Source organism: Candoia aspera, chromosome 5, assembly GCF_035149785.1.
Source record: "Candoia aspera isolate rCanAsp1 chromosome 5, rCanAsp1.hap2, whole genome shotgun sequence".
Classification (NCBI taxonomy): Eukaryota; Metazoa; Chordata; class Lepidosauria; order Squamata; family Boidae; genus Candoia; species Candoia aspera.
The window spans coordinates 86,761,956-86,784,211 of NC_086157.1; the positions used below are offsets into that span (position 1 = coordinate 86,761,956).

The 22,256-nt window shown below is 37.0% G+C and overlaps 1 protein-coding gene across 1 annotated transcript; it reads right to left on the reverse strand.

The window, feature by feature from the left end:
- Nucleotides 1-10,556: 10,556 nt before the first annotated feature.
- On the reverse strand, nucleotides 10,557-22,036 carry ZBTB20 (zinc finger and BTB domain containing 20). The gene is made up of 2 exons (XM_063304441.1): nucleotides 20,447-22,036; nucleotides 10,557-12,573 (listed from the first exon to the last, which is right to left on the reverse strand). Exons 1-2 carry the CDS (start codon nucleotides 22,014-22,016, stop codon nucleotides 12,155-12,157), a joined length of 1,989 nt encoding a protein of 662 aa, XP_063160511.1. The 5' UTR covers nucleotides 22,017-22,036; the 3' UTR covers nucleotides 10,557-12,154.
- Between the last annotated feature and the right edge of the window lie 220 nt (nucleotides 22,037-22,256).

Genomic DNA, 22,256 nt, shown 5'->3' on the forward strand with positions numbered 1-22,256 from the left:
GTTTAAATGGAAAAAAAGTACAAGCACTGTTGAAACTTTCCAGTCTCTTATGACTAACAAGCAACCAAGACTGGTATTTACAAATCTGACCTGGGCAATGAATGACATATTACAGGCAAAGGAATTCATTAAAATGTGGTTTATAAAAATAAAATGCCTTACTACTAATTAAAAAAATTCTAGAAATTTTATGAGATCACCATAAGATGCTGAAATTGAGTCCATTTGTTGAACTATCCTTTTGTACGAGAAGGAACAAAATGGAGAAGTCTGAAATGTTTCCAGAAATGTTGGGTAATGGCATGGATACTGAACCTATTTTCACATTTTACTGTTTCACAAATAGACCTGGTAAAATTTGGTACCAGGAAAAAAATGGATCATTTGAAACAGAAAATAATTAATAAAGCAACTTTGATATGGTTGAAACTTGATGCAGAGCTCTATCAATATCTGATTATTTTTACAGATAGTATAACTAATTTTTAGCTTGTGTGGATGCAGTTTTGTTAATCCTAATACAGCAAATTAAATAGAATGGCAATGAATCTAAGATAGCATGTTTTGTTTTGTTTCAAATTCCCCCTTTCTTTATTCTTTGCCATAAGTAGTGTCTTAAATTATGTATATGCTAAGAAGTTTGAAGTTGCAATCCTCAGTATACTCATGACTGGGCACCACCAAATTCAGTTGGATCTAGTTTTGATAACATATATAGGACTGCTTTACCCATCATTATGCAAGTAGACTTTTCATGAAGTAGGACTTCCCTTCTCTTTCTGCCCTATTTCACCTCTTTACAGAATGGATTTGGCAGAGTAAGACTCCATTCCATTGGCAGATGTCATTCTAAAAGCAGAATGACACCAGAGATGTAACTCATTATTTTTCATTTTGTTTTTTGTCCTTCTGATCCCCCAAAAGGGTAATATTTGGCTTTAAATAAGCATACTGATTGATTGATTTATAAAATTTTCCTATAGGAGAGCTTTTTTTGTTTAATCAACCTCTCCTATATTAATTTTTAAAATTGGGAAATCCATAATATTAATATATACATTCCTAATATAAATGCAAACTTTTTACAATATGTTACTTTTTAAGTTATTCAAATTAACTTCTGCAGATGAAAGAATAAATGCAAACATCTTTGTTATTCTATCATCACAGATTCAAAAGCACAATAAATATACTGTATGTGTAGTGTGCATGTATAATATGTAAATATATATGGATAGAGATGTACAAACTGTGTACTTATGCCCTAGTTTTCAGATATACTGTACTATAGTGAATGTGCTTAGCTAAGCAGAGCTAAATAGTAACTTGTCCTCTTCCATTAAATCATCAGTATTATATTATTTAAAAACATTCCAGAAAAAAAACCCATTTACCAACATTTTGATTATGGAAATAATGTATAACTATTAACAAAAATGCCCTTCCCAAATGAATAAACAATCTTGTTACATTCATGTTCTTGTTAAAAGAGGAAAGGGAAATGCAGAAAACACCAGAAAATGGACTGTTTTCTGGAGAAAATATTGATGTCATAAAAATAATTAATTCACAAAAAGGATTAAGGAGCCAAGAAATCAGCTAAAATTGTTGTAAACCAGTGAGTTCTAAAACAGGCTCATGTAGATTTACCTAATACACTAACCTTTTGTTAAGTGGAAGTTTGAGGAGAATTATCTCAGATTTATGGAGAATATACACTGGCATCACTATTCTGACTCTTCCTTCATCTAATAAAAGATTGGCCTGCGAGATTAAATAGAAATAGTCACACTAATTCCAGGAAAAGTAGTTATTTATGGACTGGATAAGATATATATGTGGATGACACACACCTATTCAATGTGTATTGGATGAAACAGTGAAAAAAAATTAATAGGAGGTACAGAACTGTGCCTGCATGTGTTATGCTATTTATTTTAATGATTTGCTAATCTCAACATTCAGTTGCTGAATGTGATTCTGCTATTTCTATTTAAAGTTCATCAGTTCCTTTTAAATGAAGTCTTAGTATTACCAAAAAAGTGAAAAGGAAAAAGTAATTGATATTCTTGTAATGTTGCATGTAGAAATTTAAGGGGACATGAGAATTTGGGAAATACATTGTATCCATGCCTACACTGTTGACATGAGCTAAAGCTAAGACTAATCCTTAAAATTTATTTCAACTTATGAGGAAATGCCTATTTGTCCACAATACAGTATGGGATCACTGAAGACCTATAGTTAATTATTTTGCTGGCAATTCACAAAACAATGTGTGAAACCCACACTCCTTTACCTGTGCCTCACCTCTCTGAGCTTTCCAGTCTACAAGCATTCCTACCTGTATTGAGGACTCATGCACCTCTGCTAAAATAAAAGAAAACTTTTTATTAATGCAAGAGGGAGAAACAAGAATTCTCAGAGTAGGAATGCAGAAATTTTGTCCTTTAGAACAAGCAGCAGCATAATCTCATACATTTTTGAAAGTTTCGGTAAATCAATAGGGCTCATGTGTACAGGGTTGCTGCAATATTACAAAGAGTTAGTTTGAATAGATTCTGCTGATTCAGTAATATGTTCTAGGTAAATGAGGAAAATAATACTTTAACACATACAGTCCTTGCTCGTTCCTTGCCTCTCCATTAAAGGCTACACTATTATTTGAAAGGAGGGCAGAGGGTTCAAGGCAGCCAGTAAGATTTCTGTGTGACATATACAAGCTGCTCCTGCCTACAGATTATTTTGGATTTAATTGTGCACTGATTATATACTTTCTTGCACCACTGCCCTTCTTTGTTTAATAGAAGGTAGATGAAAACAGTGCCCCACAATCACTACTCTTTTCTCATCTTTTACATATTACAAAAGGGAGAGAGAAGCAATTACTTTTTCTCTTCCTGGAGCCCAGAAAAAAGAGAAGGATCATCATCTTCTCTATTTTTCACTCTGGTACAGGGGAAAGGAATGCAGTGATCCTTATCCTTTCATTTCAATGTAGCAGGCCTTGAAAGGTGTGTTATGCAAAGAGAAAGGATCACTTGTTCTTCAGGAGCCTTTATTCAGTAAGGCAGCAGCTGGACCTGTCTGGGCATGTGCTGTTCCAGGTGAATTTTCCAGTGACAAATGTGTTACAATAGAAGTTGCTAATTTTTCCATATAACAAGATGCAATCACAGCTTCTCTCTGAGTATGAAAGCTTTTACTTAGTCATGACTGTAATAAAAATAGCCACTAACAGGCAATGTATAGAACTGGGAAAGGTGTATCACATTTCAACAATATGCTCATCTGTTACAATTCATTACTTTCAAATATTGCATAATACATATCTCAGTGCTCCTGGAAGTAACTCAGGATCAGAAAATCCTTCAATGATATAAGTGCCACATATTTAGCCACGGAAAGCAAACTTAGCTGAACAGATCTTGTAGTTCTAAGTAGTAATATGAAATAATCATCGCGATTACTAAAGATTAGGTAATTAGATAATTGTACAGCATTCAAAGTGCTATGCATATTTTGTAAATATGTCAGTTATGAATAGTCAGTGAAAGTATTTTTGCTACTTTACTAGCTGTAAATCAATTCATTATACAGTACACTTAAATGTCTGATTATTATTCCTGTTCTGCTGGCCTAGCATTAACAGTAATGGACATACATTCTTGCTATTTTGTATTATCTGCAACATTTAATTATTGCCACATTGTTTTTTGGATAGTAGTGTATCTTTACCATGGCAATAATTAGATATTAAGCTTATCTATTTGTGTCACTGGTAACACCTGTTGGTTCCAATGCAGTATAATTCCAATGTGAACTAAAGACAAGTTTTGGCCCTTGAAATGTTCTGTTAGAAAAAAAATGCAACTGCTTTATAGCCTGGTTACAATATTTAAGTTGTAAAATAAAATTAAAGGAAAAACCCACAATCAATATTCAATCCATATCAGAAGAAATTAGCAAACAAACAGTAACTGATTTTCCCTTTTGCTCTGATATATTGCAACTGACAGGACCAAACAAGCTGTTATGAAGGTAGCTGGATCTGTACTTGGTGGGACTGTGAACAGGTAACTGGCAAGTAAGAGTCATACCAGCCTCAAACATTGCCTCTTTAGACCCCTACTCTAGGCATTCTATGTCACTGGAACAGAATAATGATGAAAATAAATAACCATGCCATCTGTGACATCTGATTGGCTATTATTTCATTGCCTCCATCATGAAAGCTACAGCTAGAAAAAAACTACTGATAAAACTATGATACAACACCAAATTAGGGACTGAAGGTCATCTCAAGGTAACTGAAGGAAGCCATCCATTATTAATTCAAAACTGTTAGAACTTACTGTTAAATTCAGTTATTTTACTAATGCCCCCCAGGCATAGTGCAGTGCAAATTCATAGCAGCTACCTTAGTAGTAGTAGTAATACTTATCAGCAAGTGAATTCTTCACAGCTCCTGTTGCCCTGGTATTGTATTACAAATTTAAATGAAAACAAAATATGCAGCATTTCATGCAAATGAAATAACAATTTAAAATTATATATATTTAAGTACGTATTAAAAAAAATAACACCCACCTCCCTCTTTATGGTTTTAAGGCAGCAGTCCTTCATAAGGCTGTAATAAATTATTTATTCCCCACCTCAATTTAAATTAATCTTGCCAATTCCTTGGGAATTTTATTATAGTACTAATATTTTAGGGACAACTTTATGAAACTAATCTTAAAACTCTCTTAAGTAGCTAGATTTGAAATAAACATATACTTATGTCACAGATGAAGTGATCCTTTTTCTTTCTCTGAAGATATAATTCTCAAATTTAATCCTTTTCTCTCCCTTAACACATTTTCATAGTTTTATGCAGGTGCTACTCCAAGGTTCAACAACCAAATGGATAGGGGCCATAGTTCAGTGGTACTGCAGCACATCTTTTGCAGGCCAAAGGACCCAAAATCAATTCCTCTGTATGTCCAGTTACAGAAAACTATTACGGTAGCAATACAATTGCCAGCCCAAGAGGGCAATATTTGCCTAGATAGTTAAATAGTCGGACAAATTCACACAGGGATAATTTTTTTTCTCCTCTTAGAGAGGAACCCAGGACCTTTTAGGATGACTTTTAGACTGTGAGTACAAAAGGTTTTATTGAATGTGGGAAAGAGCAAAAACAGTGAATTATTTTAGCATTAGCCACTTGAAAAGGAATGCATTTGTCTGCTAGTCAGTAATCCTATTGCATTTAATGTGAGCAAAGCTGTCCTTTAGTTTTACTTCTGTTAACTTGTGTGTGTGCACTGGCCAGATTACAAGCTTAGTATTTTTATGACATACTTGTTTGTTGTGGAATTACAACAGAGTGAAACTAATTTTAAGGTGGTAATTTTATTTATTTATAGTTTAGCTAATTACATGTTCTTTAGTCTTCAAAATATTAACCTTATCCACCTTAATTACTGCTACTTACTACTCTCAATAATTAATTAATTAGGGAATTAATGTGGAAGTGAAAATAATCCAGTTCATTTTCTAATTTTTGTGTAGTATAGAAGGAATTCCTAGATAAAGCAATGTTGTCCAGGAAAGTTTAAGTACACAGAAAAATATTTGATATCTGATCCAAACATTAACTTTTGAAAATGGTTATGTGGAAGTAAGTTTTGTGTCAAGCGCCTTCTTCTAATAGCCATACATATGGCATCCACCAAATCCCTCTTTTTAAATTCAGTCAATGTACATGCATTTATCATAATCATATCTATGATGTATCATAATGGAAAACAGAACCTGAATTCCTTGTGTCTATGTGCTGATTCAGTTGAATGTAATAATAAAAAAAGAAGAAATGTAATAATCAGAGGCCTTGTAAGCATGCTAACTAGTGATCTTGCAAGTTTGTACTCAAACCTCTCTACTTCAAAATTTCCAGCAAAGTAAAAGCAGAGCCTAAACTTTATACAACTGATACAAAACTTCCCATCAAGTAGCAATGAGGAAGTGGCCACCAGTTATCATGAGACCTCTAAGCACCACAGCATCATTGTGGGTCCTAAGATAATTGAGAATTATTTCTGAGGGATCCTGACGTTTCGAGTACAATGATTGGATTCTAGAGTCTAAATGCTGTTGCAGCAACAGAGACCGTCATCATGGCTGCTCAATAAATTGAACAGCCTTTGGGCCTAAACTGTGCTACCTGCAGAGAAAAGCATGAGATGGCACTGAAAGAGGTAGAGAAAGGCACAGGCAGAACAAGAGAGAGCTATATACAGTATATTATGCCACAATGTTGCAAATTACACTTCAGTCTCTGGCTTTGCTTCCAACTGCTTTCTCCTCTTCTTAATGAAAAGTATTGCATGTTGGCATGCTCTACAGCTGCATCAGGCTTTGCACACCTTGACAAGGACTGCCCTCCAAGCATGCTGGAATTAAACTCCAAAATACCCCAGAATTTAAAGGGTCAAGGCACCCATTTTGCCTCTTAAAATGCCCACAAACAGATTAAAAATAAAAAAAAATGGTCAGGCTCACCCTCTGGGCTGGGTGGTTACAGGGACAGAAAAGGGGTGGTATAAGTTTCATGTAGCACTTGGGATATACTTTTGGCATCTATCTCATTAGTAAAATGGCCTTAGGAAGGAGGAGAGCACCTCTGAAGTCCAATGACACTTGGGAGCATGGTAAGACCTGGAGTTTGGATGTGAATGAAATGTGTATTTCCTTGTTTCAGATGATCATATTTTTGATTATCTTTGGATAAGCTTGCTCATTATTAACTTTACAGTGGTGACCTCAAATGTTATTTTCTAGTCATGAATTGCAGCCACTATATTTAAATTAAGTGTATGTAGAAATAATTTATTAATTCCAGCTTTTCTACCAAACATGTTGTAACCTTACGTAATACCTTAATTTGAATGCTAAAATCCAAATACATTTAGTGAACACTGGATACACTAATTCAGTATTCTGACTTATACAAATAAAATGGCACCCTTGCTAATATTTTGCTGAGCTCATTAATCCACTCAATGAACCACAGAATCTCTAATTCAGTAAGAGTTCTGATGAACTATGACAGATATACAGAACCTCACAAATCTACCAGATCTGTTTTCTATCCAAGTTTCCTGTAGTTTAGGATGACCTAAGAAATATTTTCCACATTAAAATATGAGGCAAATAGCAGTGCATGAATAACTAGCACTTCTGTCTTTCAGGCATGTAACCTGCCCTGAAAAGGGGGTATGCATATATTCAGATAAAATATAGCTAAAAAATCCAGAAGAACTCACTTTTCCACACATTCAAAAATGTGTAAAAAAATAATTGCACAATACAAACTAAATAAGACCAGAACCTTGCACTGCTCTGTATCATTTTTTATATAACTCAATTACCTGCAAATAAGAAACTATGGGAGTATGCAAATAATCACAAAATGCAAGCAAATGTCTCCTTTTCTTTCAAAAACAATGAGTTTTGAACTTTTCTATTCTTTATAAATAAAAAGCTTTCAGTGCAAACATTTTAAACAATATAAAAGTGAAGATTATTTTCATGTTTCTTATTTAGCATTTTAATTTAAAATTAAAGAAATGGAAATTCAATTACGTTCAGTGCAAATATACCTAAAACATTAAACATAAATAAATATATTAATATTCTTGTAGAATTCATTGGGGTCATGAAATTATAGGCTTTTTGGACTGCAGTGACCTTTGGCTATAAGGAATAATCTTTTAAAGTAAAGGAAAAATATTAGAAAACCATCTGGATAACGTCTATATTTCCAATTGGATTTATATTAGCTACAGAGCAGGTATTTAGCCATACTGGAAAATTTGGGTGCACATTGGGCTGTGACCGTGGTGAGGATACAATGTAGTTATATAAAATGAAAATTAAAATATCTGAATAATTTTTAAAAATAAAAATCCAGTAAAGCCACACATTTTGAAGTTTTGCTGCATTTCTTTGAAATACGGTATTTCTTTGAAAGATGGTATTTATCACTGCAAGAATAAAAAAATACAGAAAATGAATGGAAAGAATCAAAACAATTAGGGGCCTGAAGAGAACATTAACTGAGAAAAAATTAATTATTAGCAAGAATCTGATTAATTGGCTTCAATGGGTAGAGATGATTTTATCTATTATTTAGGAGTTTTCTGCACATGATTGTAGCTTTTCATTCACTGAAGAACCATTCAAACTTTTGGATTTTATTTCACAAAACTGAAATTGTATCCATGCATAAATGCTACCTATCAGAATTAAATAAAACAGCTGTAGCTTTAGAAGAGTCCTTAATAGAAACCAGGAGCAAGAAATTTAAGAAGCAGTAACATACCTAACATCAAAACATTACCTTTTTAAGACACTGTACAATGAAAACTGCAAATTTTTTTATGAAGTGATAGATCACCAAAACTGTAACTGTGGAAGAACCAGTAACAGGTTTCCTCCAAAATTATTTATATCTTAAAACTACAAATTCAAACCATGGTTTAGATAATTTGTCACTTGATCTAAATTTCACAAATATTAGTTCTTTAGCTTCAAGTACAAATGTTTACAGGAGGACTGATGCAAGTGCCCCAATTTTCTACATTCTCCCAAATGAACACATGGTGCAGGTATAGCACCTGGAGACCTGTATGAGCGACAAGGATTTTCTGCATAGAATATATTATTTTGGGTGCTATGTGTTATTTTAGGTGAATGAGGGACGGTGATCTATACACTTACTTCACCTAACAAATCTGTTTTGCTTTGAGACGATACTCATTTCCAGTGGACAGCAAGCAACTAAATCTACATGAATCATATTTAAAAACAGCAATTTAAAAAGAATACGTATGTGCTTAATTTGCAGATTTTGTTTTGAATTTTAATTCTGCACTAAGACTTTCTCTACTTTTTTTCTTGGCAGTGCAGAACTTTTTTTTCCTTCCAACTTTTGACAACTGTATCAAACTATTAATTGTTTCTATTATTGGTAATTAATTTGTCCCTAAAATTCATCTGGCAAATGGGCTATATAAAACCAAGTTATTGCTTAAAGAGATCAGACTTAAATTCTTGACTGATTCTCAACAGTTAATAAAAATGATATTCTTTCAAATGATACTGTCATATTCTTTATCCAGTTTCTGTCCTCTCTTTTGTTTTTCTATATTATTTCTGATTAAATTGTTTGTGAATTATTTTAACAAATTAATATCTTGTACTACTTTTTTTTTCCAAATTCAGACTCCTGTTGAGATGCAGCTCCTATGCTAATGTGTATTGTATTACTAGCTTAAAATGACTGTTCCATATGTGCATCCCTTTACTTAATCAGTACAAATGTGTGAAATTAATTTACACTCAAATCTATAGAACTTTCTTCTGGTTAATTTACTTATGTTCAAGAAATTATCCTTCTGGACTGATGATTAGGATGGTATCTAAATAATGTATGAGAATTTTCTCCCTTCTTTAATTTGTGCTCATAATAATTTTAACTTGTTGAAACAATGTTAGTTTAAAAAAATTATGTGGATCATAGCAATAGTTAGTCTAAAAATGTGCCCATATTGCCTAAGTCATTTATAACACACTGAACAATTACTTTAGCCTACCTAAATTACAAATATTTAAGATCCCAATCCTGTATATGCTTAGCTGAGAATAAATCTCACAGAATTCAGTGGGACTTATCTCAGAATAGACATGAATAAGGTTGTGCTATATAATAGAAGTTGTGACCTACGTTGCCAGCATTTAAATGTCAAATAAGATGATGTTGAGCATGGAGGAGTGTCTCACAAAAGCCACAGACATTAGTATATCTAGCATCCTGTTCCCAAACACTTTATACAAATCAATTCCATTGATTTCTACTGTACCTCTTCCCCACATAAGTGTGTATAGGAATGCAACCTCAGGAGATTTAGTTGAAACAGAGATACATTTAAAATTTACTTAAATGTTTTCTCCTTTACTCTCCATTTGCATTATTTTAAGATAATTTTTGTTTGGACTAGAAATTATGTACCATGATACACAGGAAAACTTCTTACTATATTTGTTAGACATCAATCCAATGTAGGTACATAAAAAGTACCTACATGTTCAAGGTGATAAATTCTCAAAAATCCTCTAAGGGGAGAAGCGATCAACAAAAACTTACTAATTCTGAATGTCTTACTCTATTTTGTGAAGTAGAGATTGCAAAGCATGGCCCTTATCTTTAATGTTTTTGCAGATGAAGAGAGGGAAGATTATCTGTATTTTTATATGGAAAAAGAAGGTTTAGCTTTTAAGTAAATGAAAGATTTGATCTTTTTTTCAGGCAGGATAAAAAGATTTTATAAAACCAATCTCCACAAGTGATTCTTTAAATAAAGAAATGCCCTTTTTCTAGGTACTTCCAGAAACTATAGACAAAATTATATTTTATCATTCCAATGGTATAAATAGTGTTAAAACACTTCCTTCTGAAACTATATTTCATTTTAGATGGAACTCAGTTAGAAGTCTTAGAAAATAATCTGAGTTCAGAACAGCTTTTCAAGTGACACTACAATATGGACAGAATATGGTGTAAGGTATCACATATATAGTCACTCAATTTCCGAGGTGCTATTCTCAAAGTAATAAAAGCATAAAGGGAACAACAGAAAATATGTTGACACGTATTTCTCTTATCAGAAAGAAATATCAGGACCATCTCATCTTTTACCCCCTTGCTATATGAAAGTAGGACACCTAACCTTAACAGTCTTTATCAACAGTAAGGTGTGTACATGTGTATACACACATTCAGTTATATAACTGATCAGATATTAGTGGCAGTGTATGCAAAACGAAAGAAAAAAGAAAAATTATGTTAAAAAAGTTACACTTTTCCTTCCTTCTGTTTTGTACAGAAATACTGAAGTAAATATATATTTCTTTTAAAAAATCAGCATTCTATCTGGTAAACACTTCTGTCCCCCTAAAAAAACTGAATTAAAAAAAAAAGCCTTGAGAACTCTTTTTAGTTTTTTCCAATAGTTTTCGTCTATTACTTTACTTCTCTCCAGATGGATCGGCCTTGATGCAGCCTTTTTTATTTTATCCCCAAAGATTTTAGGAAGTAATCCTTTCCTTATACCTAGAATGGTAGGTGAAAAAAACTCTTGATCTTTTCCTTTTGCTATGTCTCTTTGACATTTGCAAAAGTCCCACTATTTGGCTGAGGCTCTGTGTCATCCCTCCTCAGTCTTGCACTTCCAGATTTGTTGTATTTGCAGTCCCCATCTAGAAATCTGGGAGTTGCAGTGCTAGCAGACCTGGAGGGCACCAGGTTGGCCAAGTTTCCCCTATACTCAGCAAAGACAATGTAAATTGCAGAAAAGCTACCTTTGTTCACCTCATTCTTATTGTTCCTAAAGTCTGATGAAATATGATATTGGTGTTAGTGGGGGAGAAAGAAGTTGGGGTTATGAATCTGAATGTGTGGAATGGAACTGAATCCACAAGAGGAATCTACTATTCTCCTTCCCCATCCTGCAGGGACTCCACACCATCCAACCCAAACTCCCTTGCCATTCTCCACAGCCCTTTTATGATAGCAAGACTGGTGGAAACCAATAGGGCCCATTTTCTGTGTTGCTGATCAATTTTATGTTTCTATTCCACAGTTTTAACTGGATACTGTGAAGTCCAAAGCGGTCAGAATTGTGAATCTGTCCACTGAAACACTGCAAGTGGTGTACTTACGACAGTAGGCCTTGTAGATTCCATAACGTATTTCTCTATGTTGTTGTTTTTTTGTAGTGCTCTTCACAAGTGACAATTTTTTTAAGTTTTTTTTTTTTTGTAGTAAAGAAGGGTTGTATTTAGAGGCCAGTAGCTAGAGATCCAACCAGTAGATCTCCTGAAGCACTATCTGGCCTTAAGGCCACCATCAAAGGAAGGCTGAGATAATTACTATTCATCCAGCTTCCAGAAATGTAATGTACCAGCAGGCAAAAAACAGTTCATCATGTAGTACAAAAATGAAAATAAACAAACTAAAAATGAAAAATGAAAAAAAAATCTAGTGCCATAGCTTCTTGTTGTTTCTCTGTTTGGGCTTTGTTGTTGTTCATAGCAGAATAGATATTATTTACCCATCTGAAACATGCAGCCTCATGTGGTCATTGAAGTGCTCAATTTGGTCAAACTTAGCTGGGCAGACAGAGCAAACATAGGTGGTTCCCTCTGTGCAGGCCATCACTCCAGCTGGAAGTGCCCTTGCACCAGTGCTTGTTGTGCTAGATGTTCCATTTGTGGCACTATGTAACGCCACATGTCTTTCAAGCAGGGTCTTGTGTGAAAACTTTTTCTTGCAAATGTAGCATTCATAGGATTTCTCCCCACGGTGGAGCCGCATATGCACGTTTAGGGAACTCTTCTGCGTAAAACGCTTATTACAGATACTGCATTGGTAGGCTCTGACACCAGTGTGAGTCACCATGTGTTTGATTAGGTAATCCTTTAGGGAGAAGGATCGCCAACAAATGCTGCATTGGTGGGGCTTCTCACCTGCACAGTGATAACACACAGAAACACAAGGAGAGAGAAGAAAAAAAATTAACATTTAATTAGGAAAAAAAATGCCAATGATATCCTCCTGTAACATATTGTTCCAGTTATACAGTATACTGTTATACTAGAGATGTAAATGTACAGTATAGTTTAACAGAAGTGTTTTGAGGTGCTGAGCTTCTGTTTAATAGCTCTTTTTTATACACTCAGAAATGAATTTTGATCAATTTAAATGAATATCAACCACTAGTTTTAGTAATGTTACATAGAAACACTCTGTTTATAAGCAAACACATACATTATCCAAATATAAACTTGTTACAAAGCCCTCACTTGACTAACACATCACCATGTGCTAGTAGCACTAAGCTGTCCAGTGCAGCATGGCATTAAAAAAAGGAATTAGAAAACTATGTTATATTCCCTAATCTAGACAGTACCTCTCTCCCCTCCTCCTCCCCAGCCTTGCTGTGACTCTTTTCTGTTTCTTTATCTTTCCAAACTAATGCATTGTGTCTATTTTCTTGGTAGTGAAGGAAACTTTTTTTTCAACTGCATTCCCATGTGGAAATTTGAAATAACATTATTTAACAATTAAATCTAAATACAAATTCCTAAACTCCTAACTGGTCTGAGTTAACTGAGGAAAAACAGATTGCTTAAATGGGACTGTAGTTTACCAAGTGATCATTTGTACATCCACATATATTGGTTTTGCACCTGTTCTGAAGCTCCACTAGGATTTTTGGTGGTGGGTTTACCTGTACCACACATGTAATGAAGGCAACTGTTTGCTTTTCTCCTCAGTACAAAGGAACAGTGCAGCAACCAGAATCGGTAATATTCATGAAGATGGATGCTAAAGAGGGGAAGGAAGTGGGTTGTCGGAATGTAGACAGGGCCACTAAAGAATCACACTTATAGGTAAGCAATCTATACTTTGTTGTGGTCTCTGTGCATATGGTGAATAGCAAGCTTACCTGATGGTGGTGGGGAAATGCTCTAGTCCAAGACTGAGAGCACCAAACTGGGCATCAACTCTTGTATGGACACCAAGTAGGTAAAGTTTAACAAAGCCCAGAAGCATGGACCAAATTGTCAGACTGTAGAGATCAGGCAGTGATATTCATTTATATAGCACTCCCCCCTTCTTTGTAGCATGGAACTACGCACTTGATTTGCCTGGCACTGCCTCAACTATCATGGAAATCAAGCAAGAATTTCCCTCCTGTATAATATAGTTTACTTTCCTAGAGGTAGATGACATCAAAGACAGCTTTTGCCATAAGTCTTTATCTTACTTAAGTAAGGGCCTGGTTACTTGAGGGATTGCTTATTTCCTGTGGTGTTGTTCCAGCCACTTTGATCCAAGAGGACTGTTGTGCTCCAGGTTCCTTTGATTAAATACTGTCACCTATCAGGTTCCCATAAGCATGCCTTCTCTGTTGTGGTGGCTGCCCTCTGAAATGAGCTTCCCCCAGAGATCTGGGTAGCTCCCACTTGGATAGCATTTCAGAGGGCTTTAAAGACCTGCTCTTCTGCCAGGCTTTGGACTAGGATGACTGGACCCCCTTCCTGGGTACATGACAACAACATGTTTGTTGTTAATAGGATTCACCATCTTTCTTATTGCTATATGTTTTATACTTTTGATCACATTTTGGTGTTTTGTTTTATGCTGTGAGCTGCCCAGAACTGATTGCAGTTGGGTGTCAAGTAAATGCCAATAAGGTTATTGATTCATGTGCAGCAGTGTGAAGTGGGTCATCCATTGAAGGAGAAATAAGCTAACCTGAGGGCAAAACTTTTTCTATCCACAAGAATTGTTTTGTATGCTTTGGCATTCTCAGATGAAGAACAGACAGATCAATCCTATGGAACTAGGGATGAAAAATATGGGATTTCAATGTCTCATGTTCTGATTCTGAAGAATACTCCTCTTCAGGGCCTCATTTGTTGATCTTCACTTTGTAAGAAGTCTACAAAGTCTTCTTCCAATGCTAAACCCATACCTATCTAGCAAGATCTCCAATCTTATTATAAGGTAATAGAATTATTATTGCAGCCATGAGATGCAACTGAGACCTCTACGCTTTGAACTGAATTAAAGTCCTCAGCAATTTTTATTAATATCAAGCTCCCTGTCCTTTTCTTTCTCTCTGTATTCTGTAGGAACTTTTTAAGGACCAGTCTAATTCAATCCTATTGAAAAAGCATGCTGCATTGATGAAGATGAAATTTGGCAGTTATTATATAGTCCATGGAGGCCTGGAACAGAGAACAACTGAGGACTAGAGCACTGTTGGTTAGAGCTGAAGATACAGTACCATCAGAGCCCACTCCCAGAGAAGAGCTCACAAAGTCAGTTGCCCATGCTTCATTGTCTGCCTTGCAGACGAAGTTGATGAGTCTTGATGACAATTGTAAACAAACATGAGAATAATAAAAAAGGACTACTCGTCTGCAACTACACAGCAAAGTACAGAGAAAGTTCCTATAACACAAATTGCTACAATTGTTGGAAAGATGGTAAAGGGAAAGCAAATAATTGCCTTTGAAAACATGCAGTACAGACAGATTTCCTGCCAAAATCACCTCTGCCCCAGTGAAGCTTCAGCACAGGCACAGAGCTCCTTAAGTGCAATGCAAAGAGACCATGATGAAGAATATTAGTAGTAATAGTTGAAAGGTTTGATATTCTTTTTCGGAATAAATGTCACCTTCATCAGTGTGAATGACACAGATCAGACTGACAGAAAAAAGGGAATGATGTAGTTTAACTGATTTTCTACATATTATCCTGCCATGACACAAGGTTCTTTAACCCAGAATCTTGGTGAATTCTGGCAATGAAGGATGAGAGCTAAAGAGCTGTCAGCTTTCATCCCCCAAGAGCTAATAAACACTGGACATTCATTGAACTGATACAACTCCAAAATGAGAATAAAGCCTGATAATGGTTGGAAGCCAGGAGGATGAGAAATACCGAAAAGATTTAGTATGGTAATGTGCTATTGCCATAGCAAACCACTAGATGGGACCTCTATTTTGGGTCCCTAGTAAATAATAATAAAGTAGATAACCCGTCATTAAGAGATTTCAAATTTCAGCCTTGGTTCCAAAGCAGCCAATCACTGCTCACCTGTTGGGCCTTGTCACCAGCCAATTGGGTGCAGCAGTGGAAGTGGGAGCAACTTCCGACTTCCTGCTAGTTTCCCCACTGACTTTTCTTGTGGGGAGTAGCAGGGAGCATCAGAAATCACTCTTCCTCCTCGGCTGACCTGTGGAACTGCCTGCTACATTGCTGGGAGGAGAAGGAACAAAGGAATAAGTACAGGCGGGCAAAAAAGCAGTGGAAACGTGAGCAACTTCCAACATCCTGCTGGCTTTCCCATTGACTTTGCTTGTGGGAAGCTGGCAAGGAGCACTGGAAATCACTCCTCCTCCTCGGCTGATCCATGGAACTGCCTGCCACTTTGCTGGGGGGAGGGGGAACAAAGGGAGCTACGGACTGCGAGGAAAACTGCACCCCTGCTCCCCATCCCAGCCTGTCCCCAAGGATGGAAGAGGGCTCACCCATCAACCCCTGGTGTCCTGCAGCCAGCCCTATCTTGCCAGGAGGCATCCGAGTCACTCCTTGTCCTTCCCTTGCCGCCTGCCGTTAAGACTTCAGCCTCAGTTCCCTCGCAGCCCGCCATTAAAAGACTTCAGCCTCAGTTCCCTCACCACCCGCCATTAAAACTTCAGCCTCAGTTCCAAAGCAACCAATTGCTGGTCGCCTGTCGGGTCTTGCTGCCAGCCAAATGGGCACAGGAGCCAGAGGGAAGCAGGAAAGAGGGTGGGGATACGCCCCTCTCATCTTCCCTTGTGCCACATAACCTACAGATTTCTGGGAAGTGCAATTAGAAGGTGTGGTGGTGCTGAAGCAGCCATAACTTTGTCAAATTTCAATCCCATGGGAGTCCATGGATTTTGGATGCATTCTTTAAGTTAGCCCATGTGAGGTACTTTGCTTCAGAAATTGTTGCTCTATGCTGTACCGTTTCGCCTAACTGAAGGTTACAAACAAGACATGAAACTTTTAGTAGCATATAGATGAGAGATGCAAAAGTGAGGTGGGTAGCTATATACATTGAATGAATAAACAAATAAGTTAATCTGTTTTGGGGAAAAACTGCATTCCCAACTGGGAGGTATTTTGGCTTACTATACGCAGAAGTGGATAGGCAAGTATTTTGTGGTTTCAACAATAAGATTAATAAACACTATCTTCTATTAGGCATTTAGATTAAAAATAAAGGTATTAGGTATTTAGATTAAAAATAAAGGTGATTGAGAAACGTTGTTAAAAATCAGTCTAGCAATCTGATTATTTAAAAACAGAATTTATACTTAGGAAGCTGGATTGTTTGCCCGACAGATAAAATATTAGTTATGTATTTTCCTGTGATAAATACAGGGAAGAAATAATCCAGTGCCTGACCAGGATTCTAAGAATCTTCATCCATTTTGACAGTAGTGAGATCTTACAACTGTAAGATCTTTATAGAGGTTATTTTCCAATTTAAGCCAAACAACAGTTGCAATTTTTATTTAGATCTATATTAAGCAATATATATGTAAACTAACTAAATGGGTTTCTAGTTAATTGATAGTTTCTGAAATTTTAACTTAGTTTTTAGAGCCAAAAGGATTGTCAGGAATCAGGTCAAGAACCAAGCTGAGCTGATATCTCCAACTCTAGTTCTTTACTGTTCTCACCAATAGATAGAATCTTGCCAGACTAAGGCTACTCAACTAACCTAAGGGGAAATAACCTAGAAAGGCTCTAGGGAGGAGCTACCTTGAACCTCTTTACCTTCCCAGCAACAGTGTCTGGGCTGCGAAGCCTCTTATCTGTCTGGAATGCATTCTCTCCCTAGGAACCAGCAGCAGCACCAGAATCCACCACAAGGTATTCTAATTTGTGCTAGAAGAAAAGGAAATTGCAGAGAAGCTGGACAAATTCTTTGCTTACATCTTCACAGAAGAAAAATGAGGGCAGATTGCTGAGCCAGAGGAAGTCTCAGGAAGGGAATCAGTTAAACTGAGCCATATAATAGTGACAAGAGAAGAAGTGCTGGGCTTTATTGACGAACTGAACATAAACAGATCACCAGATCCTGATGGCACCCACCCAAGGGTTATTAAGGAGCTTAAAGTTGACACTGTGGACCTTCTAACTAAAATATGCAACCTGTTTCTACACTCAGCCACTGTAGTTGAGGACTGGAGGGTGGCCAATGTAACTCCAATTTTTAAGAAGGCTCACAGGGAAATCCAGGAAATTATAGGCCTGTCAGTTTAACATCTGTTCCAGAAAAGATAAAATATCAAACATTTGGAGACACAAGCTATGCTCATGGATACCCAGCATGGCTTCAGTAAGGGAAGGTTCTGCCTAATCTACTAGTTTTTTCAGGGTGTTAATAAACATGTGGATAAGAATGAGCCAGTAGACATAATCTACTTAGATTTTCAAAATGGCTTTGATAAAGTCCCAGATCAAAGACTTCTCAGTAAGCTTAAAGGCCATGAAATAAAATGGCAAGTCCTCTTGTGGATAAGCAACTGGTTAAAGAATAGAAAACAAGGAGTAGGACTAAGTGGAGATCTCTCACAATGGAGGGACGTAACTAGTAGGGGCCCCCAGAATTCTGTCCTAGAACCAGTGCTTTTTAATATACTTACAAATGATCTGGAATCAGGCATGACTAGTTGAATAGCCAAGTTTGCTGATGACACTAAATTGTTCAGAGTGGTAGAAACTATAAAATACCATAAAGACCTCTAAAAGGATCTCTGCCCATTAGGGGGGTGGGCATAAAAATGACAGATGTCATTCATCATGAGCAAGTAAAAAGTGATGCACATTAGTACCAAAAATCCTAAATGGTCATACAAACTAATGGGATCTAAGCTAGCGGTGACTGATGAGGAAAGAAATCTTGGGAGTAATGGTAAACAGTTCAATGAAGGTGTCAGTACAGTATGCATCCACTGTAAAAAAAGGCCAACAGCATGGTAGGGATAATAAGAAACAGTACTGAAAATAGAGACGCCAATATTATAACAGTTTGCTTTCGCAAACTCACAGCTGGGTGTTTTGAATTTGAAATTGTAAAGCCAAAACATTTTGTATGCCTAAAGAACTGATATCTTTGGTGAATCCGTTCAATACAGAACAATGGGAAAGTATAAGCAAATGACAGACTTTGTAGTACAGTACTCATCTGAAAGGATGAGACTTTCTTGTGAACAGATTCTATGTTTTAAATTTTTTGACCTTTAAGGACTGTAAAGAGATCATTGGTGATGCCATGATGTCACCAGAGTAGACACTGAAAGGCACTCATTTTGCCCCTAAAGAGTATAGCTTACTGCCCCTTTGTAACACATTGGCCTCATTTTTGAGGACTGCATTTTAGGGGGAAATTTTAACGGATGAAACCCACTTCATTCCTTTAGCGTGCACGCGCGCACGCACACACAGCCAATAAATTTGGTTCCAAGTCTAGGGGCTCTGAGGCAGCAAAAAAAGGGTTATGGGATCACATGTCATCATCTTAAAAGAAACAACTTTTGATAATCTTATATAAAAACTTTCTTTTTTGGGCATTGGATGGGAGGGAACAGTACTGCATACAACTATCAGGGATGTTACTTCTGTAAAAAGAAAATTTCTGTTGATCCAGTAGAACTGAACAACTCTAGTGTTAATTTGTTTCACCTCTGCAAGTGCAGAGCAACTTGCCCAGCTTCCTTTACAATATGCACAACAATACTAGCAAACTTTAGAACCTGCCTGATTACTTCTGATTCATTTTGTCATATAATAAAAGGGGAGAACTCTCTGCAGAGCAAGGATTGCTTTGGTCTACACAAGAAATGTTTTTATGGATTACTGTGTCAAGGAAGAATTGGAGGAGGAAAAGGGAAGAAAGTGAGACAGCAATAGACAGCATACACTATAGAAGGTAGATAGGCCATTTAAGAACCATTAAAATTCATGGAATACTAGCATAGCTTCAGAGATTGAAGAACTTGAGTTTATACAGTAGATATAACTTTTGCTTATGATACAAAACATAATTGGTAGTGATTTTAAACACTGGTAGAACAAATTACACATTCAAAATGATCTTAGTAATTTCAAAGACTAGACAGTTGGTGAAAGAATGAAAACACAAGTCCAAGTGGAATGAGGAATCAGGTCGATATGTACAGATGAGAGAATATCAGTTCAAGCGTTAATAAAAATAACTGCTCTGTGACATGAGACTATGGTGTGAAACCTTAATGTAATTTTAAGTTACTTTGAGAATCACTTTCAAAATTCAGAACAATGCACTTCTCTACAGTCCCCATGACCCCATTCATGACTCCATTACAATATTTGATTCAGTTCTGGTTTCCAACTTTTCTAGAAATTAGCAAAAAAAATAAAAATAAAGCAAGCCTACTTGGATGATGAAAGGAAATGGGTATGTTTAGCCTTGCAAATATATTAAGGGAGAATATATAAACGGATTTCAAAGCAAAGAAGATCAGCTATCACAGAACAGAATAAAAAGGAACCATTTAAAACTGTATCAAATTACAGTAAATATTAGGAAAAAACCTTCAATATTTTCAAAAGAACATTACATTCCTCAAGTGGAACAGAGCACTGAAACAGAGAGAGTCCATTTTTTGTCATTGCTTTCAAAATCACATGCACATCTTAAAAGAGCAGTAGAGGAATACCTCTCCAAATCAACAATATAATTTTAAATGCCTCTTCTCTCTGGGTTCATAGCTTCCCACATACGTCAAATGGCCATAAACCTACCTGTATGTACAAACATGTGCTTGACATAATTCTGTTTGGCGGTGAAAGTCTTGTTGCAGAGGGTACACTCATAAGGCTTTTTTTCACCCTGCCCACCTGCTGTGCTGTGGCCTGCAGAAGGAGCCAAGGGTTGTGGGGCTGGCAGTTGGGCAGTAAAAGTCGAAAGCCCAGGCTGGGACACTGTCACAAATTGTGTCTGTTGGCCTAAGGGCTGGGGAAGGCTGAAAAGGAAAGGCTTAGGACAACTGCCAGCAGACTGCGTAGTAAAGAGTGCAGGCAAATAGGTATTGCCAGCTGTGCCAATGACCTGTGTGTTGCTGGTCAGGGTCAATGGCATCCTCAGGTTGCTGGTGAGGGTTTCTGTCTGGCGTAAGTAGAGCTGGGTACTTGGCAATGATTGGGCAACAGTTGTAGTGATAGGCTGTAAAGTCCCCTTTTCAGTACTGTTACAAACAGTTATTAGTGCGCTGTCCCTTTCAACATCATTTCCTCTTTCTGGTGAAGAAGAGTTGGTATCTATGTGCTGCTGTTGAATGCTTTCAGCAGAAACATCATTTTGTTCTGGTTGGGTAGGCTCTTGTTGACCTTCTCGACCTAGGCCAGTCATAAATTGCTGCTCCACAGAATCAGGTTCAGTGCCAATAGAGGAACTGACTCCAGAATCAAAGCTTTCCCCCTTGGGCTCACTTTCAGCGCCTTCTGCTTGATCAGTATCCTCAGTGCATTCTTCAGACTCATTGCGCTCTAGGATTTGTACTCTCTGCTGTCCGTAGTAGTCATAATCATCTTCCATCTCTTGCTTGATGTGAATATTGCCCACTAAGGTTTGGATCCGAACTGGACGTGGTTGCTTCCGGCAGTGTGTGGTTTCTGGAGTGGTGGAAAGATACCGCTCCATCTGCTGTGAGCGTTCATGGATTCTTGTAATCCAGCTTGGATCTTCCATATGATGGTCTCTAGAAAGTCCTAGTGCTGTTTCATGGTGGCTGACCACTGCTCCGCTGTAGAATGAACGCTCACCACTGCCATTCTGCATAGAACATGCATACAAAGCTGAGTAGATCCTGTCCACGCTGTGCTGTGAGTGACTTTGCAGATAACCGGACTCTGTATCACTGCTCTGCCCTGAAGTGGCTGATTCAGGAGTTCCTCGGGGTGTCTCCTGTGCAGAATCCTGAATCAGTGGGTAGATGTCACTCACATTCTGTGAGACAATCCGTGTGCATTCATCAATCACAGTTTTTATCTGCAGGATACTGGCTGCTGTGAGGATTTGCAGGGCCTCCGATTGTGAGACCCGCAGTACTCCACTGTACATGAAGTCAATGAGCTTTTGTACTGACTGGACTGACACCACAGAAGGAATTTCAATGTCACTGTAGCCCAGTAACAACTTATCTTGGAAGAAGGGGCTGCCAGCCGCCAACACACAACGGTGGGCGCGCAGCATGCTCCCGTGAATGCGGACTGTCACATCACAGAAGTGGCCACGGTTGCGTTGCTCGTTGAGGGTCTCGAGCACAGAACTGCTGAAGTTGTGGAGGTTGATGCTGTGAATGCGCTCTGTCATCCCCTTGCAACTATAGTTACCTGCAATAGAAAAGGCAACACATAAAGAGATTGGAGTTTGAAATATGTATGTGGATTTTCCCCACTCCTCAATAGATATAAATTTGATTATGCTTTAATTCAGGATTTTGTCTCTTAGCTCACTGAAAACACATGCTTACTAATATTTAAGCCTGGGGATTGTTACCTCTCTTAAAGTGTGTCAACCACATTCACATCCCAAATGTCTTCAAAAAATATA